At 39.8% G+C, this 21827-nt stretch overlaps 2 protein-coding genes across 7 annotated transcripts in view; both read left to right on the forward strand.

Moving 5' to 3' along the window:
• The window catches only part of LOC102304400 (leucine-rich repeat-containing protein 49), a 31690-nt gene extending 28355 nt beyond the window's left edge, over positions 1–3335 (forward strand). For all 5 annotated transcript variants that reach the window (XM_014333501.1, XM_005913008.2, XM_042218252.1 and 2 more), the window contains 2 exons: positions 90–243; positions 2537–3335. In XM_014333501.1, coding sequence (XP_014188987.1) covers positions 90–243; positions 2537–2752 — 370 coding nt within the window. In that variant the 3' untranslated portion in view covers positions 2753–3335. The remainder of the gene's footprint in view (positions 1–89; positions 244–2536) is intronic.
• Positions 3336–3453: 118 nt separating this feature from the next.
• Positions 3454–21827, forward strand: part of LOC102304085 (thrombospondin type-1 domain-containing protein 4) — a 51614-nt gene continuing 33240 nt past the window's right edge. Inside the window, exons 1-8 of one of the 2 annotated variants that reach the window (XM_042218243.1) lie at positions 3454–3820; positions 4223–7345; positions 8088–8142; positions 8385–8454; positions 9624–9946; positions 11162–11594; positions 12635–12737; positions 17503–17639. In XM_042218243.1, the coding sequence (XP_042074177.1) occupies positions 8114–8142; positions 8385–8454; positions 9624–9946; positions 11162–11594; positions 12635–12737; positions 17503–17639 (1095 nt within the window). In that variant the 5' untranslated portion in view covers positions 3454–3820; positions 4223–7345; positions 8088–8113. The remainder of the gene's footprint in view (positions 3821–4222; positions 7346–8087; positions 8143–8384; positions 8455–9623; positions 9947–11161; positions 11595–12634; positions 12738–17502; positions 17640–21827) is intronic. The other variant, XM_005913007.3, reaches the window with a different exon arrangement.

Consider the following 21827-nt stretch of genomic DNA (forward strand, 5'->3'; position numbering starts at 1 on the left):
TTGCAGCCACTGTTTCTCCCCAGGTGTCTTTGTGTTTTTTCAGTCTATATCTGACTTACTCTTCTTTCTTGTCTTTCTTCACCCTGAAGGAAGCGGCAGTTGCAGTTCCTGTTGGAGGGGCGTGGCCGGCGGGCAGGACTAAGTCCAGAGGAGCTGCGTGATAATGGGAAACTCCTGGGAGAAGGCCTGAGCAGAGCATTGTTTAACTATCCAAGCAGAGACTGCAGTGCAGAGAGCCCTGAGGTTAGTTCTTATTTATAGTGCTGACTGTACTTCATCTTCAAAAGAAGGTTAAGAGAAAATACAAACAATGACTTGAACAGGAGTCAGCTTCTGGTGTCATTCATACAAATAACACACAGGTCATTAATGCACCATCGAACAGGAATCAGTATTTGACATCAGTCCTTTCTAATTCATGCAGGACTACTGTACTGTGGAACTTGTATCTTGATCTGCAGTCATTTATATTCAGAGAACAAAGCAGGCCTCTGTTACAACAGTTATGGCATTGATTAAGTCAGATAAAGCAGGAGTGAGCAGTATGGGTGAGATGGACTGAAAGTTGGTTTTCAACTATTATAGCAATAAAAGATATTGTGCATGCTGTTTTATCATCATCATTGCTAAAGGTTTCACTAACAAGTGCAACTAATACCACCAGTGTTGCTTTGCAGAAACTTTGCATTGGATGGCATAGCTTATAAAGCACACATTATAAGCCGAAGAAAAAACAGCAATTTCTGAAATCTTAAAATTACTTTCCTCAACCAGATACAGTTAACATGGTTCCACTTGGGATTACTTAATATTACTCAAATTTCTATTTTCTCTTAAATTCAGCAACAATAAATACAGTGAACTTGGGATAACAGCACATTGGAGAAGCCTAAGCCTCTAGCTACTGTAGCCTCTTAGTAACTGGCACTTGCACTAATGCAGTTTCATCCTGCTTTATTTGGGTGCAATTTAACCTCCTTTTACTGAGGACAGAGTGGAGCATCTGACATGTTTGTGCAGATCAGGCATCAGTACCTGTTTTGGCATGACAGTACTCTTGCTTTTCTGCCCCATGTTCAGGTCACCTCTTTCACCTCTCTTTTAAAGTTAGATCAAGGCTTTTTACCCAATTTCATTATAACATCAACACCAGCATTGACTTTATAATTTAGTTGTATGTTTAACAAAAGCGTACTGCGATATGTAAGACCTCTGTTTCCACTAATCTAAGACACTCCTATCATTTCTGTTTGAAAAACAAATGTATTTATAAGATAGAAAAATGAACAAACCAAATGTATTAGAATTTGTAACGCAAACATGCAAATTATGTTGTTCTGTTCATAGTCTATACGTATGTTTAGATAAGTATGGAAATCATTTGAATGTTGACTCAAGAAACAGCTTAGTGGAATAGAGGAATGGGAGTAAACTATCATCTTAACATCTCCAACAGTGAAGCATGGCATTCTCAATGAAGAAAGATCTTTATTACACACAGCGTAGGGTAGACCGTAAAATGAAGAGAGAGAGTGAGAGTGACTTGCAGGAAATACTCTGAAGTAGACTCAAACACAGGGCACAGCAGAGAGAAGCATAGCCTTCGGCATATTAGTTGTCTGCTCAACCACAGTGCTGTGAAAAAGAATTTGCCCTCTTAGTGATTTTTTCCTTTTTTGAAAATTTGTTACAATTACATGTTTCAGATCATTATGCACATTTTAATGTTAGACAAAGATGATTCCAGAAAATATAAAGTGCACTTTTAAGAGATGATTTCATTTATTGAGGGGAAAAAAGTTATCCAAACCTACCTACCTCCATGTGAAAAAAAACTGTGGAGGAATTTTTGCCAACTCGTCTTTGCAGAATTGTTTCAATTCAACCACATTGAAGGGTTTTCAAGCATGAGTGGCCTGTTTAAGTTCATGTCAAAGTGTGTCAGTAGGATTTAAGTGTGGACTGTGATTCAGGCACTCCAAAACCTTAAATTTGTTTTTGAATTTGTTTTTTGAGCCAAACAGTTTTTTGAGCAATAGCTTTTTTCGCATAAGGCCAGGTGAATTTTGATAACTTTAAAGGAAAAAACAAAACAACTTTTTATGTCATTTATAAGCTGCTTTGTTTTTCTAGACTTCCCATCTTTTATTAGTGTGTCTTACAGGATAATATGTCGTTAGCTGTCCTTGAAACAAAGTTTAGTAGATGTTGGTTGTTGCAGCAGTAGAAAGTGTCAAGAAAGCTTTTTGCACCAGAGATCATTAGAATTGATCCGATCCGAATAGTGCAAATTTTCCTTGTGAACTAAGAATCTAAGGTTTCACTTTTGCACTATGATTGTATTATGGGTGTGTTTAATAAAGACATGTAGGATTATTACTGTCTGTGTGTTATTATCTGAAGTTTGTGTACTTATTATATTTTTCAGCCCATTGTGAGCAGTTCATAGAGAAAATAGACAATCTCAATGGTTTCACATGTTCCCATGCCATAGAAAAACAGAATCAATAACAATGAGCTCTCTTTCCTTTCACAGGAGGGCAGTGTGGAGTCGTCAGAGCGTGCTACTATGGTAGAGCAGTACCTACAGGAGTTGGTCCAAAGTGCATCAGACACCAACCTGAAGGGCGAGGCTTTACACAAGCTCTGGCCTTCCATGTTTGCAGAGATGGTGAGAGACTGTGTCTTGGAGATGAGGGACCAAGCGACCTTCCGCCAAGCCAGCCTGGCAAAGCTCTCTGAGACCAAGTGAAAAGGACCAAAGGTTCACTGTTAGGCAACATACATGCACACGTGGACAGAGCTTTCTTGGGCATCTTCGTCCTTTAATTTCAAAATGGATAACACATAATCACTTTATCAGTTTTAATGCATTTGGAAACACAAGGGTGTATTTCCTTAGTCTGTTGGAAGCTTCTGCTTGAAATGTACGTAGACTATTTTATAGGTGTCTGAAGAAATTGTCTGAATGTAGATTTTTCACTAAAAACCCACAGTTTGATTCTTCAGAGCTTGAAGGTAAATAATACTTGAAGAATGTTAAAGAGACTTAGTGACTCAATGTGCATTGTTGCCCCTAGGGAGCATTGTCTGCACTTTAAAAGCCATCTGAATGACCCTTCTACACCATTAATATCATCAGCTGAAAATGACCAGTGTCTCTTTTCTTGAGACTAGAATGATTTTTCTGTCTTAAAGCCTGTCTCATCCATTGCTCTCTCATTTCTTCCTGCGGACATAAATGCAAGGGCACAAACAAGGACAAGGTCTTTTCTTTGTTTACCACTGAATTTCTGTATTGTGCTTAGTATTAAACAATTCTGCATTAACACTGAGATTGTCTGCATAGTATGCCTAATTATTTTTCTGATAAATGTTTCTACTGCAGTGAAGGGGCTAGGTCATCCAGTTAGATCATTTCTTAAAATATGCCATTCTCACTTTGAAAGTCAGTCACAAGCCATTGGTATTTCAGAAGGCGAAGGCTCTACATTCATGCTAGGAGGTCCAAAAACTAGGAAGGTAGCGTGAACTAAGACTGGAATGTCCCCGAAGGTGTAGAGGCTTCACCTGTTTCCCACCACCTGCTCTTTAACCCTACAAAAAATGCTTAACCCTTATTTAATCTGACAGTCAGCAGGGAATGGCACCAAGCCAGAGGAGTAACACCACGAGTGTCAAACAGCCCCACACAAGCTGATGGGTCGTGTTGTCATATGTCATCCACCTCACTGGAGATCAGTGCCTTTCTTGGGGCATTTGACTTGAAGAAGGCAAGAACATCCGTGCCCGGTGGCTATTTCCTGGTAAAAAAAGTAATGTGAGTGACATTCATATTTACTTTTCTCCCACAACAATCTTCTGCCCATGCTACAGAGTATAGTTCAGCATCTGTTCTAATAGAGCAGTTAAATCTAAGAACCAGAACATCGCAGTTGTTGTATAAAAAGAAACACGGTATAATGTGTTGTTTTTGGGGCAACTGTCCCATGATGATTTCATATGAAGGCTCATTGTTCTGCTTTGACAGGAAAGCTCTCAGTGCAAATGTCTGCTATCAGAAAGCGACAACTTGTTTACTTTGAACACGTCTGATGCACAACATTGCTGCCTATCAGCAATGCACTGTTGTTATATTTTGTCAGTTTGTGAGACTACAGGTGTCAACACTGCAAGAAAAGTCTAGTCCCAAAGGACTGACAGAACTTTGTGACATTGACAGCAAACAGATGCAGAGCCACAAAATGAGAGCAATGTCTCATCGCTGGAGAGAAGTCCAGACCTTTTAGTATTTCCTGAGCTCCATCCAGTCTAGAAAGCTACACACATGAATATGTGCTCCATATGTCTTGGTGAGAAATAACTGTCAATCAATCTGCGGCACAAATTAAATACATATTTGTTTATCATAGGACGTTACACTGACATTTGTATTAAATGTGCAATGTGTATTAAATGCAATTTTATTATGTCTGAATATTAAAATATATATAGTTCTTTTTTCAATTAGAGTTGCTGAGTTTGCAGCAAGGATTAGTCTGGTTACATGATAGTAATCAATAGCTGTAATACTTAAAGTGGGTGATTAAAGCATAAGGTTTTCAATTTATTTCAGTTAGCACTGGCTACAGTAGATCATCAAAATAGTTTTTATCTACGCCTGAAAACTGAGCACTTGGATCCTTGCTCACAATAAATCAATGCACTTTTTTTCTGTCACAACAGCAGCACTGTACGTCTCAGCTGCCAATGCACAGTGGCCATCAGCCAAGAAGAGCTTGGATAATGAGAGGCAGTGTGAGGATTTCTGCAAGGCTGTGAAGACAATCTCATTTTCAGAATGCAAATAATGGACTAACTTTCTTTCCACCTTTGTGTACCTCTGATTTCTCAGACAACTTTAAACCTCCACGCTACAGGCTTGATTGATTCAGCTGTGGTTTAAAGCTTACAGTTGTCTGTTTATGAGTGTAATGGTGTAATTATAATGTAGACACACGTAGAAGGTCACAGTAAACCCAAAACGGGGAGTAAAATGAGAGTGAATTCATTATTGTACTTATTATAAAATAGTTGACTAAACCCATGCAATATTATCTGTATAATCTCTGTTTGGGTGAATGACAAGCTAAAATCCTAAGAGCTGGTTTAGAAGCTGCAGTGTTGATATGCTCAACTCTGATAGATTTTTCTGCAGTCTGGAGAGCTGGCTGCCAATTCGTTCCACCTCACAGAACCAACTATTAGTTTCTGCTGGAATGAACCAAGTGTATTGTTTATTGTGAGCCATGTGCTGCAAAAAATAATGATCTGAAACAGTGGTTTGACTTGTTAGTTAATCAATTGCATTTCAGAATTATGAGTTAGATGTAGATTGCAAAATAAAATTTCCCCCGAAGATCAACTTACATTAACCCTTAAAAAAATGTAAATAAATAAAGGGAGATGGTGCTTTACTATAGCTTGTCATTCTACTGCTCCCTTTAGACACATTCATGAAATTTTTTTGAGTGTTGTCCAGAGACAGTGTACATTTTCACCTTGTGTGAGACAGTAGTGTCCACTGTCTTTAAATCTTGTCTAGACAGACTGTCAGCCAATCATCTGAAACAGTATTGTTTGTCTAAGAAAGGTTTAAAAACTTCAAGGTTAAATGCCTGAGCAGTCTCAGCATCTATGCACTAGTGAGAAAAGTCAGTGGGGGCAAGCTCCCTTTACTTTACTCCCCATACTGCAAAGAGACATACTGCAGTGCAGTGGTACCTAGTGCCACTAGTGCCACTGGTGATGGATCTCTATGCACAGACTTAGGCTGCACAGACATATTGGTATACTGATTTCACAATATTTGTAGATTATGTTGGCTATACTCTATAATAAAGGCTGCATGTTTATGAAGGATGGCTATAATAAGCTGCTGTGGTATAAACCACTCTGCTATGCATAGCTCTGTTTTTCAAACTAAATAAACAGACTGAAGAGAACAATACACTGAGCTTTTTTACTCTGCAAAAATAAAACAGCAAATGTCTGTGATTCAAGCCTGAAGCCAAATGTTACTCCACATGTGATCTACCTCATATAAAAATGCCTCCAGTTTTCATTTAGCTAAAAAGTCTTTTATCCAGTTTTTGTATATTTGCTTTGGCTGCATCTGAGTACCAATCCCACTTAATGAAGTCTGCTCCTTTGAGACATCCTGGAAAAAATCAAGACAATTCTTGTGAATTATAGTTTAAATTCACTGTTTTGTGGTTTTCTGCATTTTCCCAGTATTGAAACAGTATAGGTGAAGCTGTACATATAGCACTATGAGTTGGTTTATTGGATGACCAAACAATAAATCCATGCAAACAAAACTGTGCAAATTGCATTTCTTTCAGAACAGTTTCTTCAATGACTCTATGCCATTTTGTAGAAGTTAGATAAAAAATGATCATGTTACAGAGGCATGAACTAGATTATCTAATAAGTCCTGGCTGTATTTTATTTGTGGCAAGAAGGGGAAACATTATTTTGATAAAACTGCCCTTTAACTTTGCTGTTTTGTTATTTTATATATTGAGTTTGTTTTTAATTGTTGCTGATTAAAACTATTGCAAGTTTTACAAAGACTCGAGCAATATTTTGAAAGTTGTATTTCAAAATAACCCTCACAAATATGAGTTACTGGCGTCCTTGCGGCGTTGTCGTATGCAGTGTTAGAGAACAAAAGCTAAATGCAGCTAATACACCAGCATTTCAGTTTTTCAGCACTTAGATCCTTTTTGTGACCTCTGTCAGAGACATGGGAGTAGCTTTGACTCGTTTAAGGAGATCGTTTACCTGCAGCTCACGGCGAGAGGAGTGTCGAAAAGACTTTGGAGAGGAACATAAACCCCCCACTTCCCTCTCACTTTACACATAAATACATCCAAGCTCACCACCACCTTTCGCGGAATTGGAAAGGAGGCGCACACCTCAATATTTACACGAGAGACAAACACACACAGTCAGACAACGTAGTCACAGCGGCAGGGGGCGCAGCAGAGGGCGCATTCTGTGGGTTGTGTCAGTTTCCAGCTTTCTGTCATTCAGTGGCTTTGTGCGTAAAAGTAGAACCACCGGAGTCACCGTGATGATTAGAGTCTGGAGTTTACACTCTGCCTGGATTTGTTTCACAACTCTGGTACGGATTAACTGATTTACATGGCTCAGCAGCAGGTCTCTAGAGGGAAGCCCTGCATTTCTACCTGGATTAATGTTTCGACCATGAGGATTGCGCGTTGATAGGACCTACTACTTAGAGCTTACAGTGAGGCAGCAAATAACTTCACCATACACGCGTCAGTAACTAAAAGTACAGGTAGGTGGAGATGATGCTATAGGCCTTTCTGTCATACTGTTATCATTTCTTGTTATTTTTCTTTAACTATAATAAATGAATCCTCACAGCAAGTAAAGTGAATGTGTATTACGGGAAGTGGCGTCCTGCGTTCTGAGGGAAGAATCGCAGTAATTAATCAAAAGTTACTGTCTGCGACCTTCAAAAAGCATTATTCTATCCAAAAGTGTGCTCTGAGGTTAAACTCTATGATATTCAGCACAACTAATTATCTACCACCCCCATTCACCTTTCAGTGTTTTCCCGGTGTTTGCTAAGTGGCAGTTCTCAGGTCTTTTTGACCATTTCATTTGTGTCAATAAAATTCATGTAGGAAATGTGCAAAGAAGGCCTAGGTTATAGGGTAAGGGGTGACAGGTGAAAGCTTTTCTCTGACCGCAACTCAAACCTGCTGTCAGCGGTGATGCAGTTTTTAGATTCCAGAAGTTAAGAGGTCATCACAGGGTCAGGTGGGTAAAAGTCTTTTTCAAATGGATTCTAGAGTGAAGTGGTAGGGAAAAAAAGGTACCAGTTTTGATAGAATCAACGTTTCCTTTGAATATATGCCAAGCTAAAAAGGTAAACTGAGTCTGTTCTGTAGATGGACCGTGATTAGACAGAATCTAACTCTCTGAAGCTTCTGGACTGTAGCCTCACATCAGAGCTGAAAATGTCACCACCACTCAGGTGCATGCTAATGTCAACTTCTCTTTTTACATTTAAGTGTACAGCTTTAAGAAACCAGGAAGTATGAAAGGAGGCTGTGTCTGGACTGTCAGGTAAATTAATATCGGGTGCATTCATTTGTGGTTAACCTCAGATTTATGTCTGTGTTCCCATTTTTTGTGAGACTGACTCATTCTCTGATTATCCTTAATAGAAGCTAAATAACAGTATGTCAGTATTTCAGCAATATTTCAATAGTAGTATCAGCAAATCATAATTTATATTGTAAGCCAATAAACCAGTTGGAGTAAAGCTGTAAATATGACCAGTAATTACTTCTCTCTGGTTTGTACAGACTGTCTATGCTGCTATTGTTACTTTGGTCAGATCCCCTGGGCAGCCAGCACACAACAGACCACAGAAAGGTGAGCATGGGAGATGGAGCTACTAGAAAAAATATGTCAGTGTTCTAACATGTGTGATTTGCTTGATGTCCTAATTCTCATGATGGTAGACCTCCATCAAATGTTTCCTGGAATTTTTCTTTTTGGTGTTTTATCTTTTAGTCTAATTGCTTGGTTGGAAAAAGAGACAGGAATGCTCATCTCCAAAGATGGCATGCATGATTGTTTCTCACCAGCACAGCCAAATGCCACCCAAAACAGTGAATAAGAGTATTCCCAGGGGTAACCTGACCACGGTGATAATCTGTACTTGTAGAGATGGAAAGTGAAAACATCTGTCGGCCTTAGCCAAACAAAGAGGGCTGATTTTAGTTGTCAGCAATCCACCTCTTGACCCCTGCAGAGACACAAGTAATGGAAGATGGCTGACCAACAGAACTGTCAGAAAGAAGGGTGTGTGTGTGAATTGCCTCCGTGTGTTTCTACTGGGGGTCCAGCTGTGTGACCTTTGGGTGACCCAGAGATGACAGTGGCTTTGGGTTACAAAAGCCGAAGCTGCAGAAGAGGCGGAGGGGTGGTCCAGGGCTTCCCTGAATAGCTGCACAGGCTGACTGACAGCAGAAGAAGCTCCCTGCCAACTCTCCCTACTGCTTTTGTATTCTCTTTCCATCCATTAAAAGTCAAAGGCAGCTGAGCTTTTACTACAGCCATGTGTTTGCCCAGAGAGGTTGTTGTGAAAGGTGACAAAGCACTCCTTAAAGACAGGATTTCCACGCAACTTTGCGGATAAAGGCAGCTTGGAAAAGGACTCCTGCTGGCAAATTCCTCAAACAGAGAGCAGAGAGTGATCGCTGCTAATATGTCCCTGGCACAGCGACACAGTCAATAGTGAGAAGCACAGGTAGCCAATAGGGGATAGACCACAAACAGACACCCACTAATCAGCCAAATCAGGCCTTTATTCCCATGAACAGAGGTCTATTTCATGAGCACTGGTGGGGGGCAGAGAGGCAGGATAGTTGTGGTGATGTGATGAGGTCCCCAATGTAAGCTTTTATTCAAAGCCATTATCTTTAAAGATTAAAGTCTTGCTGAGGCTTTCCACAAATCTTTGACATTCAGATCTTGCAGCACTTTTCCACTTCTTTGCACTTTGTGATGCCCTTAATTGATGTTTCATTTCCATGCAGGTTCCTCAGAGGGCAGAGCACCACGAGGAAGTTAGGGCAGAGCATGGAGAAATTCAGGGATCTTGGGGTGTCTGGGGTCCCTGGTCAGCTTGCTCCCGGACCTGTGGAAAAGGAGTACAAGAACAGACTAGGCCGTGCCTACCCGTGTACGCTCCATCTCAGTACCCCTCCAGAGGGGCTGGTGTTCAGCCTCATCAACCAGGCCATATAGTTTCAGCTCTTCGGCCTACAGTTCCTCTGCACCGCAGCACAGTCAGACCCTACAACAGCAGCAGCCGTGGAGAGCTGAGAAAAGAGAAGGAGAACAGGCCTGGTGGGCGCAGGTACACACTTTTAGCAGATATTATTCTGCACAGAGATATGGGATTAATTGTAGGATTGCCAGCACAATAGCAATCTGACCCAACAGACAGGGGGATTGCAAATGAAAAGAAGTTGGGCCCAGCAATTACTGCTTTTAGTCCATATAGCGTGTCATGGTGGAAGATGACTAATGTAGCATCTGGCACAGGTTGAGCTATCCTGACAAAAAGTACAATGTCAAAATTTTTTTTCCATATTTCATCTTGCTTGACTGTGACATACTCTGTGACACTGATGGTTAGACACACTATGTAAATATGTTGGAGTGAATGAGGATGTTTTACTTAATTTCAGTCAACTCATAACTGTTTGGCAACGTTATCGGTCAAGACCATTATTCGAAATGAACATCATCCTTTCCCCTCTGCGTCTTCTGTATACAACCTCCCCTACCCCCTTTTCCACAACCACACACTAGTTAAAAGGGCAGTCTGCTATGACTTATGACCAGGTTACTGTCAGAATTCATGACCCTGCGGCTACTTAAACTACTAAACTTTTTATCTGAAAATTACAAAATGTTTAACATTTGAACAAATATTGCAATTCATATTTCTATATCTATGCATTTTATGCGACTATGTTGATGTGTTATAAGGCACAATGAGCCTTTTTTAAATAAAAGTATTTCAGCTTCTGTGCTTTTTCAGTGAGTCATGTATGGCTGTGCTGCATGCTGAGCAGCGCAGCCTAAAAGTGACTGTTTGGAGCCATCATTGTGGGCACATCTGACTGCCCTGCAGTGGAAACTAGTCTTTTATGGTTGGAATCAAAAGCCCGGCTTGTGCTTGGCAGCTTTGTGACCTCCTTCCTGTTGTGGTTGCCTTTAAACAAATAGCACTGACAGCTGAGTAATGGGGGGTTGTTTGAGTTGGAATCGAAGGAGCCAAATAACAACAAAAGCTCCCAGAATTCTGCCCATGAGATCCTGGTGCATCACAAAAGTTGTAGTTCAGAAGACGGGCCTTGACATTTTCTTCAATAAAAGATGGCATTTAGCTAAACCTAAACCTTTCCAATAAAAAAAGATATTGATTCAAGTTTAAAACATTGTCGGTAGAAATACGGTAGCAGACTGGATTCAGTTCTGTGGTATTCGATAGGGACATGTGTAGCCTAGAGATGAAGTGATAACTACACTTGCACACTAAGTGTTAATATGTTTGTGTTTTCAGGAGGGTAACAAACATTATCCCAGGGAAGTATGGCTATGGAAGGGCGCCCTATGTTACTTCACTGCAGACGGATACAGGCCAGGGCTCTAAGATCCCTCGCCCACACAGACACAGACGCTCTGCTGCAGCTAATTCCCACCACCCCACAGCTAGAGGCCATGGTAGCCACAGGTTAAACAACCCTAATGCTTCCAGCAATCTCCATCTCTACAGCAGACCCGACATTAATGCCAGGACACAGCATCCCAGAAATAACCAAGTCTGGGCTCCCCTTTACCAGCCTAGTTCAGCCAACAAGGCTGAGGTCCAACAGGAGCACCATACAGGCAGCCACATGTCCAATCCTAAGCAGCATCAAGTGAGACCTTACAACCCTCTGCCTTCTTCCTTCTGTGCTGGGGAGCATGCTCGCTACAGGATCTGCAACAGTAATGTATGCAAGTCTGCGTTTTGTTTGTATTCTCAGACTGGTTTGTTAGTAATCTGGATTTCATTATTTTTAATGCTCCTTTTGTTTGTGTGTGCAAAGGAAAAGCTAGCATTCAAATTATAAACCATTAGTTTTAACTTTGAAGCCCTATACTGTTTAGACATGTAGTAGATGTGTCCTCTACTACCATAACAGTTTAATTTGGATAATTAGACCTGGTTCAAATGTGTTTAGAGTTTATTAGTCAAATTGTCATTGACTGAGTTGAAGAATTGAACAAGAACACCTAATATTAATTAGAAACTAGAAAGCCTATGCTATTTATTGCACTGTAGTGGACTCATTAGCTTTGGGTGTGAATAGTTTATACTTTTCCAGAGCCACATGGCCACCGCTCAAACTTGAAACCAATCTTCAAAACCATCTCAGAATCTATTTTTGTAAAGTTTTTGATTGAGATACTGAACTTATGAGTGGATGTTTTATAGCAGAGCTCACCAGAGAGCTGCACTTGTCTGTGTGTTTGAATCAAACATTAAACCTTATTTAAATTACTAGGGAAAAACCCATAATCTTAATAACTCATACAGCACCTTCACGAGTTTAACACCATCTTAAATGCATGAGTATGTGGATAATCTTCTAGGTTATTGAATTGATTCTGTGCATTAAAATGAATTGAAACAACCTCTGGTTCTGCACATTATCTCTATGTTGTGTGATGACAGATATTCAAGTAAAGTAAAGCAGACCAGTCTTGTTTAGACAAATGATATAATGTATGAAGACTTAAAGGAGGTTGGGTTTCACTCTGGAGCCTTCATATATGCTTGGAATCTAAGTGCTTTTGTTAAAAAGACAGCGCTACAAGTGGAGGAGTGGAAACAGTTAAAACAGTGAAGGCTCACTGTAGCAATCAGTAAATCAGTGGCTACAGAGCGTGACAGTGAGACGCGGTTGTAGTTACAAAGGGATTTACCTGTCGGACTTGGTGTTTTCATGGAAAATAAATGCATGTTTGTATTTCACTGGTCCTTCCACAGGCCTGTCCCCCATCCAGCAGGCACATCCGGGCTGTCCAGTGTTCATCTTACAACAACCAGCCTTTCATGGGCAGACTGTACGAGTGGGAACCTTTTAATGAGGGTAGGTTACATTTATGAGCAGTGTGAGCATACATAAACTGTATATATGGTTAGGTTCATAATCTGCGGGACAAAGACAAAATTTCTTGTAGTTTTGCCTCTGTACACCACCATAGTTGACAGTCAATCAGACAGTCAATATATGATCAAAATGTAGAGTTTCTGCTTTAATTCAGAGTTGTCACATAACTTTGTGTTACCCTAGAGCCCATGGACATCATGAAATGCTGTGTTTCCCTTTTGGAGATTCTTTGCCAGGCCTTTTCTGCAGCTGCCCTCAGTTGCTACTTTTTTATATTTCATAACTGAAAAGCATACTCTGTTGGATTGAGATCAGGTGACTGATCCCATTTATTTACCTTGAGAAACTCTTGCAGTATTGACTAGTTGTAAAATAATTTTTCTTAACCATGAAAATAATGGTCATTGTGTTCTTTAGTACTGAGTTGGCCAAAGCACTCCTTCTTTTTAACAATATACCAGATTTTTGATCTGGCTAGTCCTACAGTTTTTTGTTCTCTCTCTGAGGCTTATTTTGCTCTTTCAATCTCATGATGGCACCTTCACTTGCACTGGCATCTGTGTGGGCCTCATATTTAAAATTACAGTGGAATCCTATAAAACACTAATTCAAAACTTTGGATCAATGTCAGACATTATGTTTCCTACATTTGCGATAAAATAAAATGAAAAAAGCCTCACCTGGCCACGAAACTGTTTGTTAGTCACCTGTCCAGTTAGTTTTTTAGCCTCTGAAAATGTGTATAAAATTCTTAAACAGTTAATGCAGAGTTTTTGTTAAACCCCTTGAAATAAAGCTCAAAGCTCATGGCTTCATTGTCATGTAACTGATTTGATTTTAAAATCTATTGTAGTGGTATATAGAGCCAGAGCTACAAAAATTTAATTCATTTTAACTTTATTTTAGAATTAAGTGCATATTTACCCCAGAATAACAGATAGCATATAACAAGGACACTGTGTCTCTACTGTCTTTAACTGAGCAAAAAGGGCAGAAAGGGAAAAATTTCCTCACATATGTCAATTTTGAAGTCAGTATTGATTTGGGGTACCGTCACTGTAATGGTCTTGCCCTTACACTCTCCTAATTTGCAGGTAGATAAAAATATTCTAATACTAAGTCTGACTTTTTACTATTAAAATTTTTGAGTTAATGATGCCACTTGATGAAAAGCTGAGAGGCCGCTAACAGTTCATCCTGAGGGCGACATGATTAAGTCAAAAGGCTTGAGCCATGAAATCTCTTGACAGAGACAAACGTTGCAGACTTTGAGACTGACAGTACTCAATTAATCCCCCGTAAAAACTAAAGCAGGGGTTTAGCGCTGTCAATATTAGGATTATTTTTTGCTTCTTTTGTGTATGTATGTCACATACACAAATGACTGAATACCTGTAAAGTGTTGTTGAAGAAGTAATAAATGCTGCTCAAAGTCAGTAGCTTCACCTAACCCCCTGAGGTCACACATTTCACAGTTAACTGCATGTTCACACTGTGTTACACCATCCACAACCTAGACATCTGCATTACTCATACTCTCATAACACATACATATAGGGCCTTGGGGGTGGACACGTTATACAGCATCCACAGGATGGTCTGTGTATTCAAACCCACCTCTGGTGCTGGTGCCCTACCCTCAATTTTAAATGCACTGAGGGTTTTCGGGAGGAGCCTGCTGCTCTCTGGCAGGAAGCACCATGCCCTCCTGTGTTTTAAATGCACTTTAGAACAACACCCAGCAACACTACATATGAGCGGGCGGAGGGAGGTTTGGGGTCTTCACTCACCCCTGTTCTTTGAACCGTCAGGGCTGAGGGGCTGGGAGGAGGTGCTGGCCGTCGGATTGGGGTCTGGGTTTTGGGGCCTTCCTGCTACTGCAGATAAGGAGGCAGTCTGCTTTCCTCCACCCCAGAGAGAAGGGTTACATCTCCTGGGACTGAGTACGGTTTGCCCCTCTGGGGGCAGGGGTACCCGGACCTGGGATAAAGAGTATGTTTGGGGAGTGTGAATGTGTTTACAGTGTCTATTTGTGTCTGTCTCCACGTCGGGTGAGTGCTCAGTATTTGTTTGTGTATATGGGGGTGGGAATGCACGTTTGTGTCTGTTTGCGCCTGTTCGTCTGTGTCTGTATGTCAGCTTGGGTCTTAGACTCCACCTCTCTGGGAACATCTCTGGCTCTCCGAGGTATGGAGACCTATCTCCCCTCTCCACACTCCCTGCCAGTGGCTGATGTCCTCAGACGTTGGTGTGTTGGTGGTTCTTTGTGTCTGGGGCTGGGGGCTCATGTATGTACCGGCTCACTCCTGGTGACCGATTGGCGGGGCCTGGCGCCTGTGCCCCGGCTGGGCCCCTTCCGGGGGGTGGGGTGCCCTCAGGCCTCTGGCCTCTGGGCCTGAAGCTCGGTCCTCTCTGGCACAGCTGGCTGCCAGCAGAGCCCGCGGGCACATCCCTGCAACCCCCTCTGGCCTCTGCTCCGTGGCTGCTGGGTGACCTCTCGTTTGGGGCTCTCCTCAGCTCTTCCCAGGAGGGTGGCACGGTTGCCCCCCTGGTGGTCCTCCTTGGGTCCTCGTAGTCTGGGGCCTCTGGATGTCTGGGACCTGGATCTCCTCAATACCTGCCTCATGCCCTGGGGGACGGGGCTATGGCTCCCCACACTCCCTAGTAGATTGTTACATGGAGAAACCTTTTGAATACAAGCGTGCTGATCCACACAGGTGTACACACGGGTGCTCACAGACACAAACTACATCTTTCTTGGCTGCTACCTCAAAGCACATCTGTCGATCTTGCGTACTGCACAATAACATGTAATATTTAGTATCTACTGTTATCTACTGTTAGCTAGTTTATTGTGATGGTGTTGTATTTATTATGTTGCTCTTTCTTGTTTGTTTTCTCTTCTGTTTTTTTTCTTATCTCCACACAGGTGATCCAGGTGTTTTTTCCCCTCTTTTCTTCCCCCCTTTCTCACCATTTCTTCTCCCCTCTATTTTTCTTTCTCTCCCTCTCTTTCTTTCATTTTTTTCTCCCTGTCCTTTCCCCCAGTCATGTCTGTCCCGTCTGTAACAACCAAAAATCAAATCAAATAAATACATAATTACAATAAAGGTCAATCATATGGACCAATATGGCAAGGCCATGATGATCCAAATGGTAAAGTAAAGCCGCTTGGCATCTTTCTTGGCCTTCAGACAACAATTCTGATGGCTAAAGATCCAAACAGGACAGGCAAAAAAAAAGAAAACCTAAACCTCAGTTTAAAACACAGAGATGACTAAATACCTGTAAAGTGTTGCTGAAGAAGTAATAAATGCTGCTCAAAGTCAGGAGCTTCACCTAACCCTGAGGTCACACATTTCACACCTTCAGCTGCCTGACCCATGACGTATTTAAACTGATGTGTAGCTTGATGTAAGGACTACGGTATGCCACCTGTCCGTAGGCTTACTGATGAATGTTCATACGTATGAACTCATTTAACGTACTCACCTGAAGTATCCAGGCAACAGTCAAAACAACTGACTATCTGTCATTTGTCTGAGCTAATGGAAATACCAGCCTCCAGAGTTAATATCCTGTCAAACAGATGTGTATTGTGAGATCTTGTCTGTGTGCTGTGGCCTTAACTGATGGATAAGACAGATATAAAGATTAAATAACCTCAGGTACACATACGAGGTTAAGTCTGGGTCATTTGACACCCATCTTGAGCAGTGCTTAAACATACTCTTGTACATCTGTTTAAGAAATGCCTGGCTTTTGGGCTTGTAGCATATCTAATTGGTAAAGCACACGAATAAAGGAAAGCAGAGGTTAGACTTTGCAGCTTTTATTGCATCAAACCTAATCCTTTGTCAATATTAAAGATCTTTTTTTGTAGAACATGTTTAACATTTTAAAGAGAGAGAATTTCTCCTTTTAGTTTTAAAACAGCAGCCAAGGCCAGTCCAGTGCTGTTTTAGTTCTTTTCAGAATACAGCCACAGGGTAAAACTGTAACACTTGTTTTTTTTTCACAGAACTCTAATGTTTTGGTAAATTATGCGCTTAAACATTATATTGTTATGACCATAACAACTCTTATGATTTAAAAAACTTGGTGAATATGACCATAAAAGGCAAAAACAGCACTTGATTTAGATATGGTTGATTTAGAAATGACCTCCCCTTTAAGCTGCTTCCAAAGTGCCTGCTATTTTTGATTTAAGTCCTATTTTGACCACTTGTGCAAATGCAGTGTTCATTAGATATTCTCCATTTTATCAAAACTGCAGCTTAACAGTTGGAACTCCTCTGGGGAAGAGGACAACGTCAGAGAGGATGGCTGATTTGTCCTCTGCTCAAGTTTAATATGCCTGGTCAGGATGGTGCCTGGAAAGTGTCCAAAAGGATATGTGCTTGAAAAGATTAGCAAATTTAAATATATGATCAAAGTACAGTTACTCCCCATGTATCATATATGCATATGCAATTTATTTCAATGTGGATTCAGTCTTTAAATCCAGCTGGATTTCATGTAGTTACAAAATAATACATTTAATGGTAAAACCTACGTTTATTTCATTCACACAATGATAGTGTCAACATTTTTTACACATATTTAAAGATGGATGTCAGCACATTCATCAGTGATGTGTTGATGTTTTTTTTTTATTTACTTTTGTTTGTGTGTATTGTGAAACCAGCATATTTTCATATCTTGAAATATGTCTTTATATCATGATACCTAAATCTGTTTACAGTTCCTATTGAGCAGCAGTGTGAACTCAACTGCCGGGCCATAGGGTTCAGGTTCTACGTGCGACAGTCAGAAAGGGTGATCGACGGGACGCCATGTGGACAGAATGAAACTTCTCTCTGTGTGGCAGGAAAGTGTACGGTAGGCCACACACTGACCCTTTTTCTGACATACTGTAGAAAAGAGAAGGATTTTGTATTATTTATTGTAATGCTACATGCTACATGATTACATCTATTTACAAGATCCTGCAGGGCTTTGCTTAGATGGGCAACATTTTGTTCTAACTGTTCTCACTTGTATCAAACATAATATGTCATCATCAAGCTCTGTATGTTTTCATGCTGCATTTCTGCTGCATCCTTCATGACCTTAGAGTGGAGCTTCACTTTCTCTTCATGACCTCTTTTTTGGGTAAAGCAGCAGTGATTCAAATGTACAGATGGAGTGTAAAACATTTATAATATAAGTAAACCTTTACACACTTAGGCGGTAGCACTGGTGTAAAGATGGCTTTGAGCACCAGAGGGCAGCACAGCATAAGAATCATGGCTGTACAGTATCTGTGACGCAAAGCAGCAAAAATAAAAAAAATTACCCTACTGGAAACAGGACGCTGTTGCTGTGTGGGCTTATAGTTAGGTATGTATTCATTGTGCTGGATTCACTGTGACTGTTGTTTGATCAGGGTTTAACTCCAAGAAAACTGTTTAAAACACGGCTCAATTGCAATTGGTTGTGCTGACCTTACTCTTTTAACCCAGTGTCTTTCCCATGAACTGTAATCCAGCAACAGTCTTTGCGACATTAAGATTTAATCAAGACAGAAAGCCTTCTGATCTCACATTTCACTGCTAACGCACACTATTCATCGGCATTGTCATCCTTCACATGAGTACTGTTGAATCATCAAAAATAAATTGTGTTTTGCGTGTCTGAATCAAAAAATGATTAATCTGCAAATGCCCATTTATGTTCCAGTTTCTCATGTTCTGGCTTATTATTTAAAAACTGAAACTCATAAGAAGTTTTTCCGGAAAAGGAGATTTTGTTCTGCATCTCTTTCTCCACTGAGATTTTCTCAGCTGGTCCAGGCTTCTGAACAGGACATCCCCCCAGCTACAAGCCAAGATATAATGTGAAAACATCTGGATAATTTAATTTAATCAGAGCCATGATTGGAATTTCATATTATTGTGGGAATTTATAAATGTTTGCAGTTGACGCTGAAGGTTTTCCCTCCCCTCCTGGAGGTTACAGGACCTTGAAGATATATACCTGACATATGGAATATACATAATCTCTAAAACAAGAGATATCATTGCAACTATATTGATAAAAAAAGACCACAGTAGAAAGAGGCAGGGCTGGTAGAGGGGAAAAGCAGCAGATCCAATCATAAGTAGCAACAGCATGGAGCAGGAAGGAATCGCGGGGAAGTTGGCTGCTTGAACAGACTGTTTGAAGTGTCAGTCATCATTGGTACCTCTTTGGATCAGCTGATAGTCAGCTGGTTTGATGCACTCTGCTTGACCCACATGATACCCTGTAGCTTGTCAAAATGCTGCAATAACTAATTGATAAAAAAAAAAAAAAAAACTAACCTAAAATCTTTAAGAAGAATACATTAAAAATCAAATCAGTAGCACAATGTTTGTGAAGTCAACTGTATTAGTGGTGTCAAGCATTTCAATAATAAGACTTTTTCTGATGGAGATTGTATTGATCCCCACAGGATTAGTCCTGCTGACATAAATGTCATCCTCTAACTTGATCTTTGTCTTCTAGAGTCACGTGTCATAGCTATTGATATTCAGTGGTTTGCTCAGGATATTAAGTCCCACTCAACATAAAATTTTAAAACTTTCTACTCATCTATTTTTTAACGCGAGCAACAGATCAAAATACCAAATTACTCAGTGATTTAGTTTGCTCTGCTGCTGCTCTGCTTTTAAAAGCCCAGTTGGACCCAGGAGCCAACCAACTACTATGCTCTATAGATGAGCAGAGAGTACTGCAAGGTCAGGTCAAGTATGGAAGTAACATTTCCATACCTGACCTGACCAGTAACTGGCCTAAAACCCAGATTGGTGATGATAATAATGATATTTTTATTGCCATTCACTCTATATCTATTTTGGATATCCATGCATTGTTTCCTGTTAAAACGCATTATAATGTATACTATTTCTGGCATTTTATTGGAGAGGAAATGTCAATCGTGCTGGTGTGATAGTGGGTAATGTGTTACCTCTGAAATACATAACATTATTGCCACTTTGCTGAGTTATTTTGGAGATTGAAGCTGCATGATTGAAAGTTACAACAGGAGCGCTTTAGAGTTAAATACCAGATTGTATTTTACGACATGTTTCATACATTCATTGCTGTTTTCAGTTGCTTCTCCATGGTAATACACATGGAATAGAAAAACACAGAAACCTTTTTTTTAAATACTTAATTCTGATAATTACATTAGAAATTTTTGAAAGAGACAAGTAAATGTTATAAGACATAAAAAAAAAAAAAATCCCAAATGTTTGGCATAAGTCATTTCTATTTCTTTTCCATATGGGAAGGCCAAAAAGACAACAACAATGGCAGGCCAAGATGGATATTATTATTATTATTATTTTTAGCTCATATGGGAAATGTTGGCTCTAACAAATTGAGTTTGGTCTGTGTTTGGATGGTTGTTATAGCACCACTTAAAGCTCTGTGTTTCTTTAATTGCAGTTTTCCGTGTTCTCTTTGTCTCATCAAAATCTGCGTACTTTCTTTTGTCTCAAACAGTTTTCGTTGGCTATTTGCTAGACTAGACTAAATTAATATAAAGTAAACTTAATACTTATTACATTTCTGTGAAGAAAAAGACTCTGACACCAAATTAATCAGAAGATATCTCACACAAAGCTACTGCACAAACTGTTAAACTGTCCCCAAGGCACAGAGAAGTGTTACGGATATACTCCTAGAACTCTGCCAGAGACTCTGATGCTTCTGTATTTGGATGAGAGCCAAATCATACAATAATTTTTCACCAGTTATTCAAACTTAGTCGATCCAGCAGGTCAGAGCCTGTCTGTACATAGCACATACTACTGTTGTACATTTTTCAACACGTCCAAAGCACATTACCAGAGAAAAAAGGTATTTGTCCAACTGTGTGCTATTCTCGAGAAGGAAAAAATTGTTATGTGTAACGTTTGCTGTTTATAGTTAGTGTTTGTGTATCATGTTTCCAAAGTAAATATTTAAAGCATTCATCATTTTAGCAAATGATACCACAGATGAGAGAGGGGTTCAGAGTGTTTCCTGAAGCACTATAAATACTCTCAAGTCCTGCATTAAAAATGGGTTCATTAAGGGGGAGGCATCGGTAAATATCACTAAAAGTCCAAGGTTCATGCATATTACACCAATGATTAGATCAATAAATTATTGTTAATCGTGAGATAAAGTGAAAGCCGAATATTGTTGTTGTATTTAGTTGAGTTGGAGCAAATGTTTCATACAGGACTATAGGATCATTTTTATGGATCTTTTAGATAATGTATCGATTTTTTTACTTTTTTAAAAATTAAACTAAAAATGAAAAGTGACAAATCTAAAACTATGTTTTCCTTTAGACAAGGGCTCAAACAGTTATCCCATTTTTTTCAGATAACTAATAGAATAATTATTTTTAGTTTAACTCATGTAGTTGTTTAATTTATATCCAATCATTACATTTTATGAATTTTTCTTACTTTTATTGTATAAATAATTTTACTTGTAACTAGAGCTGTTAGATAATTGTCATGCCCTACTAAGTACACCATTTTCCTTTAAATTTTAATAGAATAAAGCTTGATAAGAAGAACACATTTAATTAAATATGATGCTTGATTAAAAGTACTTGCATACGTTGTTGTATATGGATTGTTACTGGATAACTTAGGCAGTTTTTTTTTTACAATATTGATTGACTACCCCAACACGTTCTCTTACACCTGACAAGATAAATTAATATAACATGTCTCAAATGATACATGGTGTTTTATACATCAAGCTCTTCGTTTTGTAGAATGAGGAGCGCAAATTATTGCCTCAGGTGATTTTTTTTAAATTAATTATTATTAGGCTTATAGTCTATTTTCTGACTGAGTGAACCTTCCCTCTGTTGGAAATTCTCTTTTTAAGCTGTGTGTGAATATGTGTGCATCATTGTGCTAGAACTAGACCGTCTCACACATACTGAAAAAGGATCAAAATAACCCCTAGCATTATGCTCAAGGCAACATTATACTGAGCAATCTCTAGGGAGATTACTGCAGAGACTCTGCTGCT

Source organism: Haplochromis burtoni, unplaced genomic scaffold (genome assembly GCF_018398535.1).
Source record: "Haplochromis burtoni strain Fernald_Lab_line unplaced genomic scaffold, NCSU_Asbu1 Contig_2, whole genome shotgun sequence".
Classification (NCBI taxonomy): domain Eukaryota; kingdom Metazoa; phylum Chordata; class Actinopteri; order Cichliformes; family Cichlidae; genus Haplochromis; species Haplochromis burtoni.